This window comes from Galeopterus variegatus, unplaced genomic scaffold (genome assembly GCF_000696425.1).
Source record: "Galeopterus variegatus unplaced genomic scaffold, G_variegatus-3.0.2 Scaffold2435, whole genome shotgun sequence".
NCBI lineage: Eukaryota > Metazoa > Chordata > Mammalia > Dermoptera > Cynocephalidae > Galeopterus > Galeopterus variegatus.
In genome coordinates, this window is record NW_007728546.1 from 189,902 (window position 1) to 210,591 (window position 20,690).

Consider the following 20,690-nt stretch of genomic DNA (forward strand, 5'->3'; position numbering starts at 1 on the left):
ATAGGAGCACATCAAAAGGAATACCTAACAGAGATGTGAGGGGGTGGTGGTAGAGGAGGTAGAGAAGTTTCCTGAAGGGAATCATAGGAGTCTTAGAGGGAACAGTGGAAGTTAATCAAATAAAGTGGGAAGGGATGGTATTGCCAATAGAGGGCACAGCACAAGCAAAGGCTTAGAGGTGAGCAGCAGTACAGGTAGTGGTAGGAAAGTACAATCAGCATAGGGGAACATGTAGGCAAGTCTGAAAGGAGAGGCAGGAAACACATCCTGGATAGCCTTGCATATTCTAGTAAGGAGCTGGGTTTGCCTAAAAGAAAGAAATGGGGGTGGAGGTGTATTTAAATATTGATTATGATTTTAGGGTTTATTCCCTGATCATTTATTTGTTCATATAACAAAAATTTATTGAGGGCTTGCTCTGTGCCAGACACTGTGCTAGGCAGGAGGGATTCAAAGATGATCGCAGCCCAGTCCCTGCCTCAAGGCATTCACTGCACCCGATGCCTAAGGGAACTTCTTTGGCTGATGCTTGTGCCTCTGCAGTGGAGAGAGCTTTATCTGCCAAAGCTTTATCCCTTTACAGAGTGAACTTCAAGGGAGTCTGCCAAGGGCTGGCTCTGATTGGCTGATCATCCTAAGAAGCTCATGGTTGTTGTGGCCTGACAGCAGGGCACTCCATACGTGATATGACAGCTGCCATGCTAACACAAGCCCTCATTTTCCTGAAATGATTTAGAAATACCTCAGAAATCCTCTTGGGAAAATTAGGTTGATATAGTAGTGATGAGTTGGCGCATGCATTTTTTTAGTCAGCAAGAATTTCATCTGTCCTCTCCTCTGCCAACCCAGACCTGCTCAGCTAGGAGCTGATAAGGCTTGTGAGGATGGTGAAATTGGTTCTTCTGAGCATCTCCCAGCTGCTGTTGTGCTGTCCTGCTGTTTCAGGGTGGCCTCGTGCTGTGTCACACCTCCCTGGACCTGTAGTGATGGCCGTTGCAAGTTCAGTGCAAATATCCTTTGCAGGACAGAATACATATTAAAGCAAAGTGGAAGGAATGCATATTTTGGTAAAGTGAATCCTATGTTTTCTGTCAAAAATTGGAAACTTATTTCTAGAGGTTTGGGGATATGCTGAGTTGAAGATCATAGTATGAGAACAGAAGAGACGTTTCCCATTGGTTTAGCCCACTGCATGTGCTTTTACTCAGGGTTCTCTATCATCTTTCTTCCCTACCCTCCTCCTGTTTATAGTAATTTCTCACCTACTAATCCCTCGAATCTCATTTTTAGTTCCCAAAACATATCCCCTTCCCATGTAACTTTAGATGCATGGTTATAATGTCTAGTAGACCTATGTAGTCAGAATTAAGAACATAGAATAGCAATATCAATTGAAGCCCATGATTCGTGGAGACTCCCAGAGTTGTTTTGTTGAGGTGATTCTTAATTCAGAGTAGGGAGAGATCATGTTTGAATTGGGGAAGGGGAACAGGGGAGGGTTAGGGGGTGTTGGGAGTACGTGTGTAGTTCAAAAGACTCCACCTCCCTCTCACCACTACCACCCCCAGATGAGCCAGATATCCTGGGTTCACTGCTCTAGGTAATCTGTAAAAGTCACATCTAGTAGGGCCGGCCCATGGCTCACTTGGGAGAGTGTGGTGCTGACAACACCAAGGCCACGGGTTCGGATCCCCTTACCAGTCATCTTTTTTTTTTTTTTTTAAGTCCCATCTAGAGCTAAAGTTTTGAGATTTGCAGGAATGATTGACCCTTTTGACAGTTCAAGTCTTTGCCTTCTCTCAAAAGAGTAAGTTTTATAGGACTACAATCCACTAAGGGTGTGTAAAAGACGCAGAATATTAGACAGAAATTTCCTAAATCTGAGATTGTCATTTCCAGAAAGTTAAAGCCCTTGGTTTATTAAATTCTGTTAGTTAGGGGTAGGCTCAGCTAAGAATCCATGTCTTAACAGTGTCTAGTGTGTTACTGGTAAATGTTCACCTCTGCCGTGGGAAGCCATGCTGTGGTCAAGAGCAGCCACATGGCAGAAGTAGGCAGGAATCTCTGTGCTGCTTGAATAGGGATGGAAACCAGTGTGCACTAGGCCCAGTCTCAGAGCTGTGCCCACGTGCTTTATTTTCCTTCCAGTGTCTTGCATGCCTACGGAAGAGACCAGGACACTGAACTTAGTAATTCATACTGATCCCGCTTTCCATTTAGTTTTGCCCTACAAATTCACCTGCTCCAAACTTGACTTTGGCAATTTCTCAAGTGTGCTGTGATGCTTGCTTTCATTTTTTCTGTACCACATGTGCCTTACCATCACTGGAGGGTCTGTGAAAAGTTACAGCATTTGAAGCATGGAGATCTGTGTTTGAGACCCTGGCAAATATTCTGTACTATGAGCCTAAAAATCTGTTCGGCTTTCCCATGTTTCATTTCACAGAGTAACTTCAGCAGTGCTGTAAACCCAAAGGACTTTTAGGTTGAGTGTTGATTTTAGTGTTTAGATAAGTTTACGCATTAATGGAGGGGGTTTGCTCCCAGTTAAAGCTCATTATTAATCCCTTGGTAATCCTATGGGCTGTGAACCAGAGCTCAGACATCTTCTCATGACTCTTCTTTCCAGACCACTCCCGTGACAATGCAGGTTGGAGAAGGTCAGCAGGTGCAGATTGTCCAGGCCCAGCCACAGGGTCAAGCCCAACAGGCCCAGAGTGGCACTGGACAGACCATGCAGGTGATGCAGCAGATCATCACTAACACAGGAGAGATCCAGCAGATCCCGGTAAGCCCTGCTCTAGCGGTCTGCATGATTCTGTTTTCAACTTCATAGCAGGAAATACTTATATTTTATATATGTGTGTGTCTGTGTTTGTTTTGTTTTTAACCTTTATTTTCGTTATTACCTGACCACAACTTGCTTTACTGTTTGCTCCCTGCTTTCCTTTAATCCATGTTCAGATTTACCACTATGGGGCAGCTCCTCTTGATTTCCCTTCACTTCATCTATGCAGAGAAATCATTGTAACCACTGACCCATGCCAAGGCCCAAAGGCAGTCCTGTCTTTTGATTAGGAGAGAATAAGAGGGAAGTGTATAGGGAAGGCCATAAATACACTTGTTGCATATTTATGAGTCAGTTCCCAGTGGAGCCTGCAGCAAAGTATATTTTTGGCTTCCATTTAACTTATCCATTCCTTCACTGTGGACTCCTGTTTCCTGTGTGCCTTGAGGGATTTTATTTCTTAGATTTGTTGGCTTTTTTACTTGTACTTGTTCTTTTGTAAAAAATGTCCTTGTCTTAACACTTGTAGTCTACACATTGGTCATTTTGCCACCAAAAACTGGAAGGTAAGTGACGTGGAGCAGTCCTTCTATTTCCTGCCCCTTGCCCTTATTGTAAATGAAACGTAGGCAGGTGTAGAAACTCACTTGGACTTGGTGAACCACTTCCTCTTTGAAAAAACTCAAAAATAGCCTCAGCTCAGTTTTAGGATTAGTTCTTATGAACAGAGCAGTAGGCCAAGAAAAAGCTTAGGAAAGTGGACTGTGTATGTCTCTGTCTCTGTCTGTGTCTCTCTTTGTGTGTGTCTCTCTCTCCCTCTCTTTCTCTCAAACACACATACACACACACCATCAAGACCTCTCTCGAATCATTCTTATTTTTACACGTGAAGGCACCAGAACAAGTTCATTTAAGCCAGAGAAGAGTTTCTGCCCTGCAGTAACTTTAACCCTTTGGGACAGAGAGCTTTAGCCCAGATTTGTTGCAGAATTCACAGCCTCATCTTCAGTGGTCTCAGACACTTTCTGCAGGAGTCTGCATTTCTAGACTCTTTAGGCACCTCATCAGAGTGCTCATAATAGTGATGACCTTTAAGAAGGAAATTTTACTTCTCTTTTGAAAGCCCAAGGGGTAGGCTTATTTGCTCTGTAAATAATGTAAAAAAGCTGTGAGGAACCCCAGACCTGTCCTATGGTAGAGGACTGAGGGACAGAGCATCACGAGATGTCTTAACATAAGCCTAAAAGAAAATTTGCTTCTAAGAACTGCTTGGAACCATTTGGCTCACAGCTTTTCAATCACATTTGGGTTTCTGCAAAGAGCTCTTCCCAGCTAGAAAGTTTAAAGTCCCTGTGGCTGTGAGTACACCTTCTCTCACTCCTGGGATGATGCTTTAGTCTTTCATCCTATGATCCTTGGCTGGAGTTTTGGTGACTCCTGGGACCAGCCTCTGTCTCAGCAGATGAGGTTCCCTAAGCTTCCAGTAGCTGCCTTCATCCCACAAGCAACTTAACATTGTTGCCTATGAGCTGCATTATAGGATTTAGGTGGGGAATTTAGGCATGGCAGTACATTGCCTGGCAGCTCCTCTTGGCATAGTCTCAGGAAAGAAATGACTGCAGGTCTCAGTACTCTTGTCTTGTCTCCTTTGAAGCAGATTCTTAATGGGTTTAGCTTTTGTGTCCCTCCATCTTGCCTCAAGCAGACAATTCTGGAATAGTCTACCAAGAACTTCAAAGTTAGTTTTTCCTTGGTAGTTTAGTTCCTTTGAGGCTGGAAGTTTCAGAGAAGTAGATTGATTTAACAGTACATGCAGAGGTGCAACTTCATCCCATCAGCATTTTCCTAATGGAATTAAGATTCTTACAATGAAGTTAGCTCTTGAAGGCCGGGGGAAATTTGTTCCAGGGCAAAGAGGTACAACTTGCTTGTCAACCTTAAGAAGTTCCCCCTTGCAATAAAGTCTGGGCAACCACAGAGGCTGGTTTTTGGGCCTCCCAGATAGAGACAGGCCAAATCTGCCTGTGCTCCCAAAACCTTTTTCAGCCCCTAAATCATGGGTATGAATGTCTTGCAGTCCTCTGCTGACCGTTCTCTGCTGAGCAACACATTCCTCTCACATTATAACCACCTTGGTCCTCCCTTCATTCCCAGCTCCAAGCACTAATACTTTCATGGTACACTGGAGCGTTACAAGCCCGAGTTAAGGCTTTTAGCAAACAATTAAATGCAGCATGTGGTATTATTATATTACCTGAGACTTAATCATAAGCATGAGGGACTATAAGGGCACTTTTGTAGCTTTGGTTTCCCAGGATGGGGTTTTCTGTGAAAGGTTTATTGATTCTGCTTCCCCTTGGGAGATATTTGCATAGAAGCTAGTGCTGAACTCCAGGGATCCTAAAAGTCTTACAGAACCCCATTTGCCCTGGCTCTTAGGGACAGAGCTAGTAAAGCAGCCCAGACTTTTCCTCCAAGATGTGCAGCAGGGGGCTGGGCAGTACCAGAGCTGTGGCGCAGAATGATGGCCATCTGCTTGGGCTCCTGGTGGACACTGGAACTCTTCACAGTGTTAAGAAGTGTGGTGATGGAGGGGAAAGAGGCCCACATTTAAGATACATGCATCCTGATAATGTCAGACAGAATTTGCAATAAATTCTTATAATAAGCTGTGATCAAACAGCCAAGAACCAGCAAATGGTGAGTGTGTAGCCATGCTGTTCTCACATATGTGACAAGATCTTCTGGGAGTTTTTTCCAAAGTACATTCAGGGAACATATCCTCTTTTGTGTTATGTGATTTGCAGGTGGGGAAGTTGTGGTTTTGCTTGTTTTGACCTCTGTTGAAAAGGAACTTTTTTCAGGGTAGGCTTCTTTGGTGGGCTTGAGAGGTAACGGGCAATCACCATCTCTGGTCACGGAAAGTTTGCCTGTTTGAGGTTGCATTCAGTCTCCTGTGGTCTCTTTGTCTCTGCCCCTGCCCTAGGTGCAGCTGAATGCCGGACAGCTGCAGTATATCCGCTTAGCCCAGCCTGTATCAGGCACCCAAGTCGTGCAGGGACAGATCCAGACACTTGCCACCAACGCCCAACAGGTATGTGCCCCAGAGATGCTGAGCTTGAGTTGGAGACCAACGGCAGCTGGTGTCTGGCTGGAAAGGAGTGCTTAGCACACAGTCCTTTTGCCACTTCACCCTTTGGCAAGAGCTGCCCACTCCCATGCTCTCCACATCTGTTCTGCACTGCAAGGGACAGATGGAGGTAACTGGAAAATTAGATTCAAAGTATGTCTCTTAACATCTTGTTCTCAAGGGACAAAGAATTGCAAGGTAGGGGAAGCCTTGAGGGTGCTTACAAGAAGCCTGAGGTGTGTGCACACGTCAGACTGGAGGTGGAGGAAGCATTTGACAGACTGCCTTAGCAGGCTGAGTTTCTGTCTTTAAACCCCAAAAGCTATTGTGTTCTAACACCTCCTTTGCCTTTTCGAAAGCTTACTTAGATTTTACCCCTACCTCCTCATGCATCCCTAACCAGAAGAATTACCCCTCATCTCCTCCCATGCCCTACAATATAGAAGGCTGAGAGTTGTTTTCGAAAGCTTACTTAGATTTTACCCCTACCTCCTCATGCATCACTAACCAGAAGAATTACCCCTCATCTCCTCCCATGCCCTACAATATAGAAGGCTGAGAGTTGCAGATGCTGAGGGGCCTGCCACCCTGGGCTTAAGGGGTTGAGGGACATGGGCATTATTTGCAGAGGATGGGGGATGCTGGTCAAGGGGAGGCATTGTTAATGGATTCTTTTGCCTCAGACCCAAAAAAAGCAGCGATCGTTTAAGAGCTGGACTTGTCTGGCCCAGTTGGCCTTTCTGGTGATGTATCTGTTTACAGTGGTGACAGAGCTGAGTTTGTAGAGCAGGTCTCCAACGATCTCATTTGGGAAAATGAGAGGAATGAGGCAAAAGCTAAGCTTCTGAGTTCCATATAGTCTCTGGGATCTTAAAGGGCCCTTTCCATACCCACTCCCTGGCTCACTTTAAGGACTTGAGCTTTTCCATTATTTCTGCGGTGCTCACTGACATTGATACACATGTCAAGACTGGTAACCTCCTTGGGTTCCTCTCTCTTTTTTTTAAACCTTGTAAGATTCTTCCTTGGGATCCAAAAAACTTTTTATGGCATGGAAGTGGCAGAAAATGAGAAGGATGTGTTCTTAGTTCCTCAGAGGTCAGTTTTGGGAACAGAACTAAAGCCAGGAAGTGGGGAGAGTTGGGGAGAGGGGTAGAAGCCAGAAGGGGGTACCTGAGGGCAGTTAAAATCTTCGTTAGGGGTTGTTGTGACAACCTGGCCCTTAGTAGGTGCTTGATAGATGTTTGTTGAATGAGTGCTGAATAAATAATATGTTAAATAGAATTTAAAGGTAAATGAAACTTTCTTCTCATCTGATGTGAACGGCAATCCTGTTGGCCACAGGGCACAGTTAACCTTATCTGGGTTGTTTTCTGTTAGTCTCAGGCTCATTCATTTATTCTGCAGACATTTCTTGAACACTTACTTTGCACTGGGGGTATAAAGACAAAAATGTAGCTCATGCCCTCAAGCAGCTTGTAGACTGGTGGGAGGAGAAGGACCAAAAATAAGGAACAAAGTACGAAATCATCGTGAAGCCCTTTCACACCTGTCCCCATTCTTGCTCCTCATAGCCTCTTGGGTCAGCCTGCAGGGGTTGTTTTCGGCTATCATGAGGACATTAGAGAGGACAGTCCTTACCTTGCAGGTTGGCTGTGATGATTCCAGAAGATGGTATACAGAGGACATTGCTATTTAAATGTTCCATAGATACACATGTGCACGAATGCTTCAGTCTTCTTTCTAGTTTACCAGCAGTTGTCATCATACGATGCATTTGTCATCACACGATCCAGTTGTACATGTCAGTAAATTTATTTTAAAATCCATTTAAAATCCCCACATAAGATTTTAAGGGCTTGTGATAAATGTTTTTCTTGCTCTGCCCCCATCTGTTCCCCTTCCTTCTCCCCTCCCTTGGCCCAGGGAGCCCTCCAAAGGCCTCCCTTGCCTCTCTCAGAAAAAGTCCTTCATATGTTTGTCAAAAGGACTGCTAGGGCCAAGGCCACTTGTTTGCCAGGATGTTGTATGTTCTGGTCAGATAATCTGGGTGATACGGGTTTGGTTTGGATCCCGCCTTCCAAGAATGAAAGGGACTACTCACAACTTTGCCCAACATTTTGCAATCTGCCTTCACAGACTCTTAGGGCTTCTGCCCAAAACTGTAACTGTTATACCTTGTCATGTTAGTACCTAGGAGGTAGGTGTTCTGTTTGCACCTCAGACCTGGAGGTGAGTGAGTGATTGGGGGAGTAGGTGGATGTTAAGGGAGATGGGTGTGGGAGTTGTATATTATGTGCTCCAGGGTTCTCGATGTGCCTGTGTTGTGCCAGCTCTTTGGGTAGCCATCAGTGCTAGGAGATGTGGAGAGATCTTTGGTTTCCTACTAGTCAGCAAATACCTGATCTATGCCAGGCCTCATCCTGGGCACTTTATAGGCATTGTCCCATTTCATTTTCACAACCCTCCCCTCGGTAGTGGACTGGTGGACCTGACCCTGCTGCTGACATGCCTGCTCTGCCATCTTGATTCCTACAGATCACACAGACAGAGGTCCAGCAAGGACAGCAGCAGTTCAGCCAATTCACAGATGGACAGGTAGGGTGCCCAGCCCGGCAGGGGCAGAGTGGGAGGAGTTGGGCATAGTAATGGGTAGTATTTGGGTTTGGATGGTTAGGGCAACTGTCCTCTCCTCTCCTAACAATGAGTGGACAGAAATTATTAAAAGAAGTACAGTTTTTAAACGAGAGGACCTATCCCTTAGATTTATAGACTTGCAGGAGCTAAAAATAAACTTGGATGTTACATACCCAAATTGCCATTTTATAGATTAGTAAACTGAGCCCTAGACATGGGAAGTACCTTGTTTATGCTCACTCAGCTGTTCATTTCAGAGCCAGGACTAGAATGCAGGTCTCCTGTTTCCCTCTTTAAGACTGTTTTTTTGTTTGTTTATTTGTTTTCTCTCTAAGCTATGATGATTTTTAATAGAATGAATTTGTCGAACTGCAGAGAACATGTGACCTCTTGAGCTCTTTTGGTGCCCATAATTCAGTAATTCTAAACCCATGCAAGGAAGGAATCTTCCCTTTTCCCTCCTGCTTTTCCTTCACAGTATGGTCCCAGAAACCACTGGGGACATGATAGGATGACATGCCCAAACTTGTGCTTCTACTGCCCAAAAGGGAGAAGAGCTGGCATTAGGATTCACCTTTGGCTTTTGCCTGTATCAGGTGCTAGGCCCACATGCCAGGGCTCCTGTGGAGGTCTTGGCTTTTGGTTTCTATTGGAGGCAACTGAAAATCCAAGTGGCCAATTGGCCCTGACCTTCCTAAGTGGTTGTGTGAGCATCTTCTCCACCCCTCATGGGTCTTGGCTGTAGTAATTGTTTAATACCAGGCCATCTTCTTAGCAGGGCCCATGTAGGAAATGCAGGTTCAGTTAAGCTTCAACCTGAACCAGATATTCTGATGAAAGGAGGAGAGGGGTTAGTCCTACTGCCCTTGCCAGTGAGGATTACCAAGAGTTTGGGGAAATGCTGACTTCCAAGCTGCTGGTACAGTGGTTTGAATTGCTTGTGTTTGTCACAGAGGAACAGCGTGCAGCAAGCTCGAGGCTCTGAGCTAACGGGAGAGGCAGAGCCCAGAGAAGTGAAAGCCACAGGAAATTCAACTCCCTGCACCTCTTCCCTGCCCACCACACACCCCCCCTCACACCAGGCTGGTGCCTCCTGTGTCTGCTGCTCCCAGCCCCAGCAGAGCTCCACACCCCCTCCTCCCTCTGACGCCTTGCAGTGGGTGGTGGTTGAAGTATCTGGGGCCCCCAACCAGCTCGAGGCCCATAGGGAGCTGCATGCCCCTCTCCCAGGGGTGACCTCACTCTCTCCTCTCCACCCCTCGCAGCAGCTCTACCAGATCCAGCAAGTCACCATGCCTGCTGGCCAGGACCTCGCCCAACCCATGTTCATCCAGTCAGCCAACCAGCCCTCCGACGGGCAGGCCCCCCAGGTGACCGGCGACTGAAAGCCTGAGCTGGCAAGGCCAAGGACACCCAACACAATTTTTGCCATACAGCCCCAGGCGATGGGCACAGCCTCCCTCCCCAGAGGACCCGGCCGACCTCAACGCCTCCTGCAGGCTAGGACACTGGTGCACTACGCCCCATGCCTGGGGGCCAAGATTCTCCAGCAGAAAGATACAATATTTTTTATTTCCTTTTTCCATTTTTTTCCTCCAAGGAATCAATATTTCAGTATGTTGAGCTGTGTGTCCACTGCTATGAAATGAAATTATTAAATGACATATTTATGGCATTTTCTTGAAGAGTGTGGTTGAAGAGATATTTCTCCTTTTCTTTTTCTTTTTTTGGTTCTGCTACTTCTTTTTAGGAGCAAGTCTCTCCAGGAGTGTATGGTATTCTCTGACTCTTGGAATAGCTGCTGCCCCCAAGATTTGCCACCTTGTTCAGCTCTCAGATTGAATTAGTTGAATGTGTGTAGCTTCTTTGTCAGTAGTGGTCCTCTCACAGTCCCCCTGCTCTTGCCCCAGAGGTCTGTGTGTTTTCATCCAGAGGCCATGGAAACATTCCTTATATTTGAGATGAATTTATTCCCATGGAGAGTGGATGGTTTTATTCCCATACCCTTCTCTCCCAGGGACTCGAGGAGACTAGAACTTTGTGCATTTGCCGTCCCACCCGCCCCCCACCCCCCTTAATTTTATTTTTTAAATGCATTAAAAAATTATGCTAGTCTCCTTTGCTGCATGGACTTCAAACTGCATGAAATGCAATAAATCTCATTTTAGATAATTTAGAGTCTGGGTTTCTGTGTCTGGGGGCATTCATGGGGCCACTTTGCTTGGGAAGGGCCTGGAAATGTTTGTTTGCCCTCAGGTTGGGAGTCTGGGAAGGAGGGACACCCTTGTGAGGAGGAGTTGTTCAAAGCTAAGGGAACTTCTGCTGCATATTTGATTCAACCTGAGGTCCTCAGCCAATTTTAAAAGTGAATTTCAGGGCTGGCCCCGTGGCTCCCTTGGATGAGTGCGGTGCTGATGGCGCCAAGGCCATGAGTTCGGATCCTATATAGGAATGGCCGGTGCACTCACTGGCTGAGCGTGGTGCAGATGACACTGAGCCAAGGGTTGCGATCCCCTTACCAGTCACAAACAAACAAAAAACAAACAAAGTGAATTTTATCAGAATATATTTGCTGCTCAGAGGTGCCTGCCTGACTTACTGGACTACTACACATGTCAGATTGAGCTGTGTCCTGCTTAGTTGAGGGTCAAGAGGGCATCTCTCATGGAGAAAGCTGGCAGTATCCTGCAAAAAAGGACTGGGGTAAGTCCCTCCAGTCCTGCCAGGCACTGGCACTCCAGTCCTGCCAGGCACAGGCTGGCACTCTGAGCTGCCTGCAGTGGTCATGCCCATCACCAGAGAGGCATGGCATCTGCCATAGAGGGCAGCCCAGGTGCCTTGTCAGACAGCAGATCAGAGGGTTTCTACAGCCAGGGCCTGCTTTCTGTTAATCGAAGCAGGGAGAATAGAAAGAACATCTCACTTCTTCATTGGCCATAGAGGCCAGTGATGCCCTATCTTTCTTACCTCAACCTTGCCATCCTTACAAGTAGATGAGGCCTGTTGTGGGAAAAGCAGTGAACTGATTGCCAGAAAGAGTAAGTATGTGTCATTACACCATGGGCAACTCCCTCGTCTTTGGGACCGTCTCAAGGGGTGAGGTGGGAAAGGAAAGAGGCTTATATTAGATGATTTTGAGTCTGGGCCTGATGGTCTTATGATTCCCTCACCAAATATCCCCCACTGTGTTGGGGATGTGAATTGGTTTTCAAGAATTAGTTAAGATTAAGGTGACACTACTGCCTGTTCTTTCTTCTGGGGATCTCTTATTTAAATATCTTGCCTAGATTCAGGTCTGGCCAGCTCTGCACTTTACTGTCCAGATAGGGATCCTGTTGACTGTATCCCCTTGATGTTGGTAGTTTATAAAGTACTTGGACATGTATGTCATCTATTTCATTTTAATTCATTTGCTTAAGTATACATGTACCTCACCTCATTCTACAAGAAAAATTGAGAAGGCTTGCTGTAAAAACATAACACAATGAAATGATAAAATAGAACAAATTAGAATTAGGAAAAATACAACTGAGTAAGAAATCAGGATTATAGAAAACAACACAAATATGATCGCCCTAAAGACCTGCATAATCGTTAGAATTATTTGACCCTGAGCTTCCTGGCCACCAAAGCAAAAAGGGAGATGGAATCACATAAGTTATTCACTCTATAAAAGGAAGAAAAGTCACATTGTTTTGCAAAAGCAAAGATTTTTCTTGTTTTAAGGTTTGGGATACGTGGTATCCTTCCATTGTTGTCAGGGTAGGTAAAGCAGGTGACACTATGCAAGTCAGTAAGTCTGCTCCCATAACAAAGTGAGTCCAGGTAGCCCCTACATGCTTTCAACTCCCAAGTTCCTGTTTTTATATCCAGGTATCTTCATTCTAGCTCTGGGTTTTTCTCTGAAGGAGGACTTCTGGCCTTTCAAACTGTCCTGTACCCACACACATCTTAGTGAGACATCATACAGTCAGCAAGTTTTCACTGATACCCGTGTGCCCAGCCCCACGTGGAGAGATGCAAAAGATAAAGTGAGCAGGCAGAGGCCCCAGTCTCAGACAAAGGCAGAAGCTCTGCTATCTCATTTCCTGGCACCCTATGTTCCACCTTGCTGCTCTTCAACTTGTTTCTGAAAACAGTGTAATTGGAATTTCAGGCCAGTCAATGGGTCCCCATTTTCCCATAGTCTTCCATTCTTGTTTTGGAGATGTTTCAATCAGTTGTGATTGGCAAGCAGCTTCAGTGCTGAGCATGTTTCTTTTAAATTGCCTTGCCAGCAGGGCCCATCTTGGTGTAAACAAACACTTTGGTGCAGCCCAAGTGAGCCCCTATCATCTAATACCCAGTATGATCCCCTTACATCCGGAGCTCTCTTTAAACATTTTTCCTAGCACTTGCAGCATCTGTGCTCCCTATGATCTTCACAGTGACCCTGCAGGGGAGACAGGAAGAGGGATCATGATCCCTGTATTACAGATGGAGTCATGAGAGGCCTAGCAAAGTGCAGTGACTTGCCCAAGGTCACTCCATGAATTGGGGGGGGGGGGCTGAAACTAAAACACTGCTCTCCCGATCCCCCTGTGCATACACAGTTGCTCTCTTGCCAAAGGTAGTGTGTGTGTATGAAAGAACAAGGCTTTACTAAATATGAACTGTCTCCTTTAACTCAGCCTCCTCGAACCTACTGGCCCAGCCCTGAGTGTAATGTGGAATAAATAAAGCAATTGGGTATGATCTGCGATAGCTGGTGGTTGGGATAATTTTATAGGAGGTTGATGCTGGAGATTGGAGACCCCTGGGGATTATGAGCTGCTGAACTGGGCTGGCTTCTTTAATGCTCAGGTCTGCTGAGGCCACAAGGGGGCAGCATGCAGCCCTCACCTGAGTCTCAGGGAGGTGCCCTGTCCAACCCTCCTCCAACTTGAGAATTCTAGGAACTCATGTGGGTATAACTGTCCCCTTCCTCAATGAGTACTAGATCCTTAGCCCCTTTTCTGATAAGATCTTCACCCTTTGAAGGGAAGGGCCTCCCAAGGATAACAGTGAGAACTGGAAACACTGCCCTCCCTAGAGTATTGCATCAAGGTAAGTGGTTGGATTTTGATAAGGACCTCCCAACAGTCCAAGTTTGTTCAAGGTCCTTCTTTCTTCTCAGCTTTGTTTCTTCCCACTAACCCTCCTCCAACTTGAGAATTCTAGGAACTCATGTGGGTATAACTGTCCCCTTCCTCAATGAGTACTAGATCCTTAGCCCCTTTCCTGATAAGATCTTCACCCTTTGAAGGGAGGGGCCTCCCAAGGATAACAGTGAGAACTGGAAACACTGCCCTCCCTAGAGTATTGCATCAAGGTAAGTGGTTGGATTTTGATAAGGCCCTCCCAACAGTCCAAGTTTGTTCAAGGTCCTTCTTTCTTCTCAGCTTTGTTTCTTCCCACTCTCCTCTTCATTAGCCCCTGCACTCTGTGCTCCTGTCACGCCCAATTACTTACTAGTTCCTGAACTTAACTCCATGTTTTCAGAATGTGCTGGCCACAATGCCTGGAATGCCCTTTTACTTCCTTTTTCACTTATTGATCTCCTGTATGTCCATCAAGGCCCAATTTAAAGGGCCCTCGCTGAGAAACTTGTAGTTGCCAGGGCAGTCAGCAGAGGCCTCTTCAATGTTCCTGTATCTACTTCTACAACCAGTATTATTAGAGCTCACACAGTCATTCAGCAATATTTCTTTGGCACCTTCTGTGTGTCAGACATTGTTTTGGACATTATGAGTACAGCTAAAAACAAGCCAGATGAGGTCCCTGGTATCATGGAGCTTATATTGGATATTGGGTTGGGGACAGGAGTTGGGGGTAGGAAAGGGGGAGATAGACAATAAACACAAGACCAAGTTAGCTCTGAAGAAATCCCGTCCCTCTGTTAGAATTGTCTGGTTTTGGCTGTCTTCCTCACAGGTGGTCCTCCTCCAGTTGAGGGTCATCTCTTTGCCTCCAGAGCCCAGCAGACAAAGACAGTCACGGTTAACTGGTGAATGAATGAACACAAACTGCAGACAGGGACTTCAGCACACTGCACATATTCCCACCTCTGCTCTTCTGCTCTCCCCACAACTTTTTTCTTGTTAATAGTTTTTTATTGAGTACTGATAATATGCAGAGGTGTTAGACGGAGATCTCTTTTAAAGAAATTTCTGTGTAGGAAAATATATCTAAAGCTCAATACCTAAATGGATTCTCATTTTATCTTTACATTCTATTTAGGTACATATTCTCCCTGTTTTATAAGCAAGAAATGGAGCCTCAAAGAAGTTAAAAAAGGACCCCGGGGCACTACCAGGTTGTATGGAGCCAGATGCTTCAAGAAGCCTCTTGTCCCAGGTGGCCCAGCCTGCTTTGGGATCCAAACCCATCGCCTTGGTGTTACCATCACCACACTCTCCCGAGTGAGCCACGGGCTGGCCCTATCTCTAGGTCTTTAGATATGAACTCTCACATGACAGATATGCCTCTCAAGGTATTGTGTTTTTAATATGTTGTGAAGTTTATCCTTGAGATTATTTCCAGCACGTTTTCCTGATTGTGCCCTGGGATGTGGAGGCCACTCTAACAGATGATTTCTCAATTGCATGTGCCCAAGCCATGTGGAAGTACACCAGCCTCAAATCAACTCTTATATTGATGCCTTTGCTTGGGACTTTTGCATGGTATGGATATCAGATCCTTAGCCCATACTCCATTTGTACAGGCAGAAGGGTCATACTCGTATGGGTACTCTTTCCACCTAAAGCCAAGGCCAGGTGGCTAGCTGGCAGAGATCTTAGTCCTGTTCAGAGCAGGCAGCACTTTCCCAGACCCAGCTTTAAGCAGGAAGTCTGTTGTAGCCCCTGCCACTGGTGGGTTCTGCAACTATACTTCCCACTGTTCCTGGAACACTGAAACACCCCCTCCCCCGCTCAGAGGTCCAGCTTCAACGCCTTGGCCCAGGATTTCCCTCTCATTCATGGCCCTTAATGATTTCTCATCATTGCTTTTGAGATTGGATGTGTATTTTCTTTTTTTCCTTTTTGTCTTTTTTCGTGACCGGTAACGGGATCGCAACCCTCAGTGTCGCGCCCGCACCGCGCTCAACCAGTGAGCGGACTGGTCTCTATATGGGATCCGAACCCTCAGTGGGAGTGCCGCTGCACCCCCAAGCGCCGCACTCTACCGAGTGCGCCACTGGGCCGGCCCGTATTTTTTTTTTTTAATTACCAGCATTTACCTTGCGTATCTAATATTTCAAGGAGGAGGGACCACAGTAAGTGTTAGATGAAGCTTGACCTGGAATTCCCATTCTCTGAGCCTCCCATCCCTGTCACTGAGCCCCTACTGTCTTTGGAGCCCCCATTCTCCTCCCTGAAGCCCTATTTCTCTTTCAAAGTATCATCTTTCTGAACCCCCTTCCCTGCCACTCAGTCTTTAGTCCCTTCTGCTCATATCACTCCCTCCCTGAGCCCTCATCCAAGTTTCTCCTACCAGGGGAGCATAGAAGTTTTTTTCCATTGCATACTCAGCAACTCAGAAAAGTCCTTCTTTTTCTCTTTCCCACCAACTCCACTGTCCCACTGGCTCCCCCTGAGAACATTCAGCCTACCAGCAGGACCACCGTACTGTTGCCTTCTGCATGGTCTTCCAGGAGATGGGGTTAAGGAGGAAGAACCCTGAAGGCAGAAGAGAAGCAGTGCAAGCTTTGACTCATTTCCATGCCCCCTTCTTCCTCTGTGTCTTCTCCCTGTGCGCCCCCCTCCAGCCCTTATGATCAATGGGGGTTCACTTTTGCTGAGTTCGGCGACACTGCTCCCTTCCCACTTCCCGTGGCTCTGAGCTGGCTAGCCAGGCTGCTTGGTCTAGGCTGGGGGTAGGTCAGTGGCACTCCCAGATCCCAGGAAGAGGAACTTCCTGAACCCCTCTATCTGCTGGGTGGCCTAAATCTCCTGTCCTTTCTCGGCTGCTTAGGGAAAAGGGAGAAGGCCTTACATTTCTTTCATATCTCCTCCTCCTGTTCTCAGCGGAGGTGTATTCCCAGAGGTAAATAATGTGATGCCATCATCCCATGAGCACCCTCCACTTCAATCCCCTCCTAGGAAACCTTCCTTCCTATTTTGAGAAGAGCTAGCTAGGACCAGAAGATTCTCATAGCATCTCCCCACTCCACCTCAAACATGCACCTGAAAAACCATAAGATGAATGGTTTGGGTTTGTGCGGCTTGCTGTATGATCTGTGTCTTTTTCGTGCATTATTGTATTCAGCCCTCCTGACAACCAGGGAAGGTGGGGAAGAGGTAATGTGACTTGCCCAAGGTCATCAGCTAGTCCAGAGGTAGAGGCAGGATTGGAAGCCCAGCCATGACTTGATAGTTCAGTGCTCTTTCTGCCCCCAGCACTGCCAACCTCCCCGGGTGCTGGTGCCTCCCACTCCATCCCTCCAGGGCTTTCTCCTAGGGAGCCTCAGTCTCTGCAGCATGCCCGGCTCAGGCCTGGCTGGGCTCCCTCTTTCTAATCTGACCAGATTGGACCCTTCAGCCTGGCATTCAGGGCCTCCTGTGTGCCCCTGGCTAAGCTTGCTTTTCCTCCCCCATGCTCTATAACATCCTCCCCAACCCACTCCCCCCACCCCCTGCCCCATGCCCCTCACACTGCAGCACAAGGAGTACAAAGTATAGAGTACTAGGCAAGTCTCTTCACTGAGCCTCAGTCTTCTTGACTATTAAATGGGGGTGTGAACAGTATTACCTCACAAGGTTATTGGGAGGATGAAATAGACAGTGCAGGTAAAGCAGCACAAGGCTTAGCATTTAGCACAGCCCCCACTAGTGGTTGGCAGCTGCAGGCATTAATTGGTTGTCCTTGTCTGTACCTCTCCAAGTCATCTCCACTCCTGTCCCCAGGAAAGTTCTCTCTGCCATTGCTTGTGGAGACTTCTCCCTTATCTGAACTTGAACAACACTTAGAGCTGTAAGAAAACCCAGGGGTTTCTTGGGTGCAGGAAGAGAGCAGAAGGAGGACAGGGGGGAGAAAGCCTGATCTCTTCACCCCAATTCAACAAGAGCACCTCTGTGCCAGTGCTTTTTACACACTGGGGTGCTACCTTACAATGCTGTCTGTAAAAAGGATTCCATTGCTGATATAGTCTGAAAATCGCTGACTTAAATCACCCCCTCCCATTCCAGGAAAGGAATTTGAGCCCTTGAGTGACCTGAGATCACAATGGGAGTCAATGACAGGCTTGAACCTGGCCCCAGGATCAAGGTCCCGGCCACTTTCAGACTTCAATCCGTGGCAGGAGTGAGTCCTAGAGAACAAGGATTGGCCATGTATGTTTCCCTTCCAAGCACTGATCCCAGCACCCAGGGCGACTAGGCAGTTGCAAGCCAATGGGACAGCACAGGTCACAGATAGTTCTGGGGTCACCAATGGGCTGTGTATCCTTTTTATTTGGGGGGGGGGCTGTAAATCCTCAGTGAGTCCCCACACCTCTCTGAGCCTCAGCTTTCTCACATGCGAAGGTCTGCTGTCTGCCCCAGAAGGGACAAGGCCTGGCACACAATTGGTGCTCAGCAATTGGGAGCAATCTCCCTCCCCACCCTTCCTCTCAATCAATACTTCCTCCATTGATGGATGATGGGGACAGTGATGAATTGCAGGAGACCTTGGAGCTCTGCTCCCTTCTTGTACAGATGAGGAAACTGAAGCCCAGAGCAGGGAAGGTACTTGTCCAGGTGGGACAATAAGTCTGGGCAGAGTGGAGAAGCTTTGGCAGTCTTACCAGGGAGGGAGATGGGAAGGAAGCTGCTGAGGGTGGGGTCAAGGGAACAGATGAGAGAAAGGGAGGAAGGAGGGTGGGGCAATTGAGGGAGACTGAGACAGCTGTTTGCTCAGAAAAGTGTCTTAGTCACTAAAGGCTGTGGTGGGGAAAGTCCATCCTTCCAGTCATGTCCTGGGAATCCGGATGAGAGCAGAAAGGCCGCCGGGTAACCGTCAGAGTGGCCACCTGTCCTCTCTGAACTGGACTTTCTCCTCTGCCTCCTTTACTCCCCCATGTACACACACACCCCGACTCAACTTTGCTATGGCCTCCTAGAACCGTCTCACCCATCCCTGCCATCCTTTTGGAAGAGTTCTGTGTCTCTCCACTTTGAAAAACAGTGAACTTGTCCCTCCATTACACATACACCTGCAGGAGAAACAGGCCTCTGTGCCCTATAGAAGTCCTTCCTGAGATCTAACTTCCATTCCTCTAGCTGCAGCCAGTCTCTTTCCTCTGGTTGCTGCCTGTGAAGGGGTAATCTGGAGTTGGGAAAGATGAGAGACCCTTTCCGTACAGTGAGGGCTCCTCACAAGGAGGGGAAAGGACCTTTGCAGTACTCTAAATGGGAAGAGAGGAATGGAGTCCAGAGGTGATGCTGATATTGAGGGTCAGATTTCTCAGAACAGACCCAATTTCAGATATTCTGGGTGTTGATAAGGGCAACCTGAATTCAAGTTCCATTTCTGCCACAGAAGAGCCTCAAAAAGATCCCAGGCCCCTTGTAACTGCTTTCCTTCGCACCATTCAGGTCCCACACCTTAGTCCCACCCCCAGGACTCCTGACTGAGGAGGCTCAGACAGGCAGTTCCACAGTCAGGGAGGGCAGTGCCACATATTTGGGGGGGTGCTAGCTTCAGCTCATAGGAGAGGATGGGTTAACCCAGCCCGGGCACTGCATCCACAGTGGGGCCCTGGGGTCCAGAAACCTTCCCCAGCTCCCAGGAGAGGATGGGGCATCACCTGCCCAGGGGCATCAGGCTCAGGCCCTAGGCACACCTGGAACCAAGAGCAGCAGGACAGATTCAGGTCAGACCCCAGAAGGCACCTGCAGCTAGGCAGAGCGAAAGGGTCACCGTGGGGTAGGGGTATGGGCTGGCTGCCCATCGCAGCATGGGGACCCCCAAGTCCCTGCAGCCCCTCCCAGCCCTCCCACAGCCCCGCCTCCTTCCCTCCTCCACTGACGCTCAGCAGATCAATGCTGCCTTTGCTGACAGCTGAGAATCAGCTCTCTTTCCCGCCCCCTCCCCGCCCCTCCCGCTCGGCTCTGTCCCCCGAGATACTCCCGGAGGAACGGGAAGAGTTTGCTGCGGAAGCGCTTCACCCTGGGGCAGGGCCTGCGGAGACAGCGGCTGGTGTGGCCGCGGCTTTCGCAGGGGAAGAGGGAAAGAGGCTCGGGGAACCCAAATCACCGTCCTGTGCAGGGCCAGGAGGGCTAAACGAAAGGGCAGCTCCAGCTGGGCAGAGAGAGGTCAGGCGCTAGGAAGAACTTTTCCGCTTGAGAAGGTGTTACTATGGGAGAAAGCCTCCCCTTTTCTGGGTGGGATTCTGTGGGCCTTTGGACAGAGGGTCCCCCACCCCCTCCACAACCCCCAACGCTGGTTCAGAGCTTACCTCTCCACACCCCATCTGCCCTGAAGCTGGTTCCCTGCCCTGGGAGTGAGGCAAGGAGGGCTTTTGACCGGGGAAGGTAGGAGAGGCCCCTCTTCTGGGCAGGGTGGCCTTACTGAAGAAGGGGCGCTCAGCGGTGGGAGGAAACACGCACACACTTGAGGCCCACTGTGCTACACACACCCTGAAACGACTCGGCAGCCCACGGGCGCCAGGCCTTCCAGGTAGGAGCCGGCACGTCTGCAGCTGCTTCCCCAGCCACACACAGCACGGGGCGCACTTTAAGCACAGAGGGCACGACCCCAACGGCGCCCCTCAGCGCTGACACCGCCACGCCGCGCGCGGCCCGGACCCTGCACATCCGTTTTCACACACACCCCCCGCACCGACCCACAATCCACACCTTCACTGACAATCCCAGTCCCGGCAGACCCACAGCCACCAACTCTACACACAAGCAGACGCTTCTCCAGCCATTCACACCTAAACTCTGCAGGACATCGTGTCCCATCCACGACCGCGGCCCCTACTTCACACTCCACGCCCCACTTTCCGCAACCACGCACGAGGCGTCCCACCGCCCGGCTGGCCTTCAGGGCCACACCGCCCCCCGCAGCGGTGCGCGCCACCTGCACGCGCCCCGCGTGCTGCCCCCGCCACGCGGTCCGGCCCGGGCGCCGACT

At 48.3% G+C, this 20,690-nt stretch overlaps 1 protein-coding gene across 1 annotated transcript in view; it reads left to right on the forward strand.

The window, feature by feature from the left end:
* Window positions 1-10,727, forward strand: part of NFYC (nuclear transcription factor Y, gamma) — a 69,217-nt gene extending 58,490 nt beyond the window's left edge. Inside the window, exons 8-11 of the mRNA XM_008581693.1 lie at window positions 2,630-2,788; window positions 5,775-5,882; window positions 8,457-8,516; window positions 9,509-10,727. Coding sequence (XP_008579915.1) covers window positions 2,630-2,788; window positions 5,775-5,882; window positions 8,457-8,516; window positions 9,509-9,940 — 759 coding nt within the window. The 3' untranslated portion in view covers window positions 9,941-10,727. The remainder of the gene's footprint in view (window positions 1-2,629; window positions 2,789-5,774; window positions 5,883-8,456; window positions 8,517-9,508) is intronic.
* The last annotated feature ends 9,963 nt before the right edge of the window (window positions 10,728-20,690 follow it).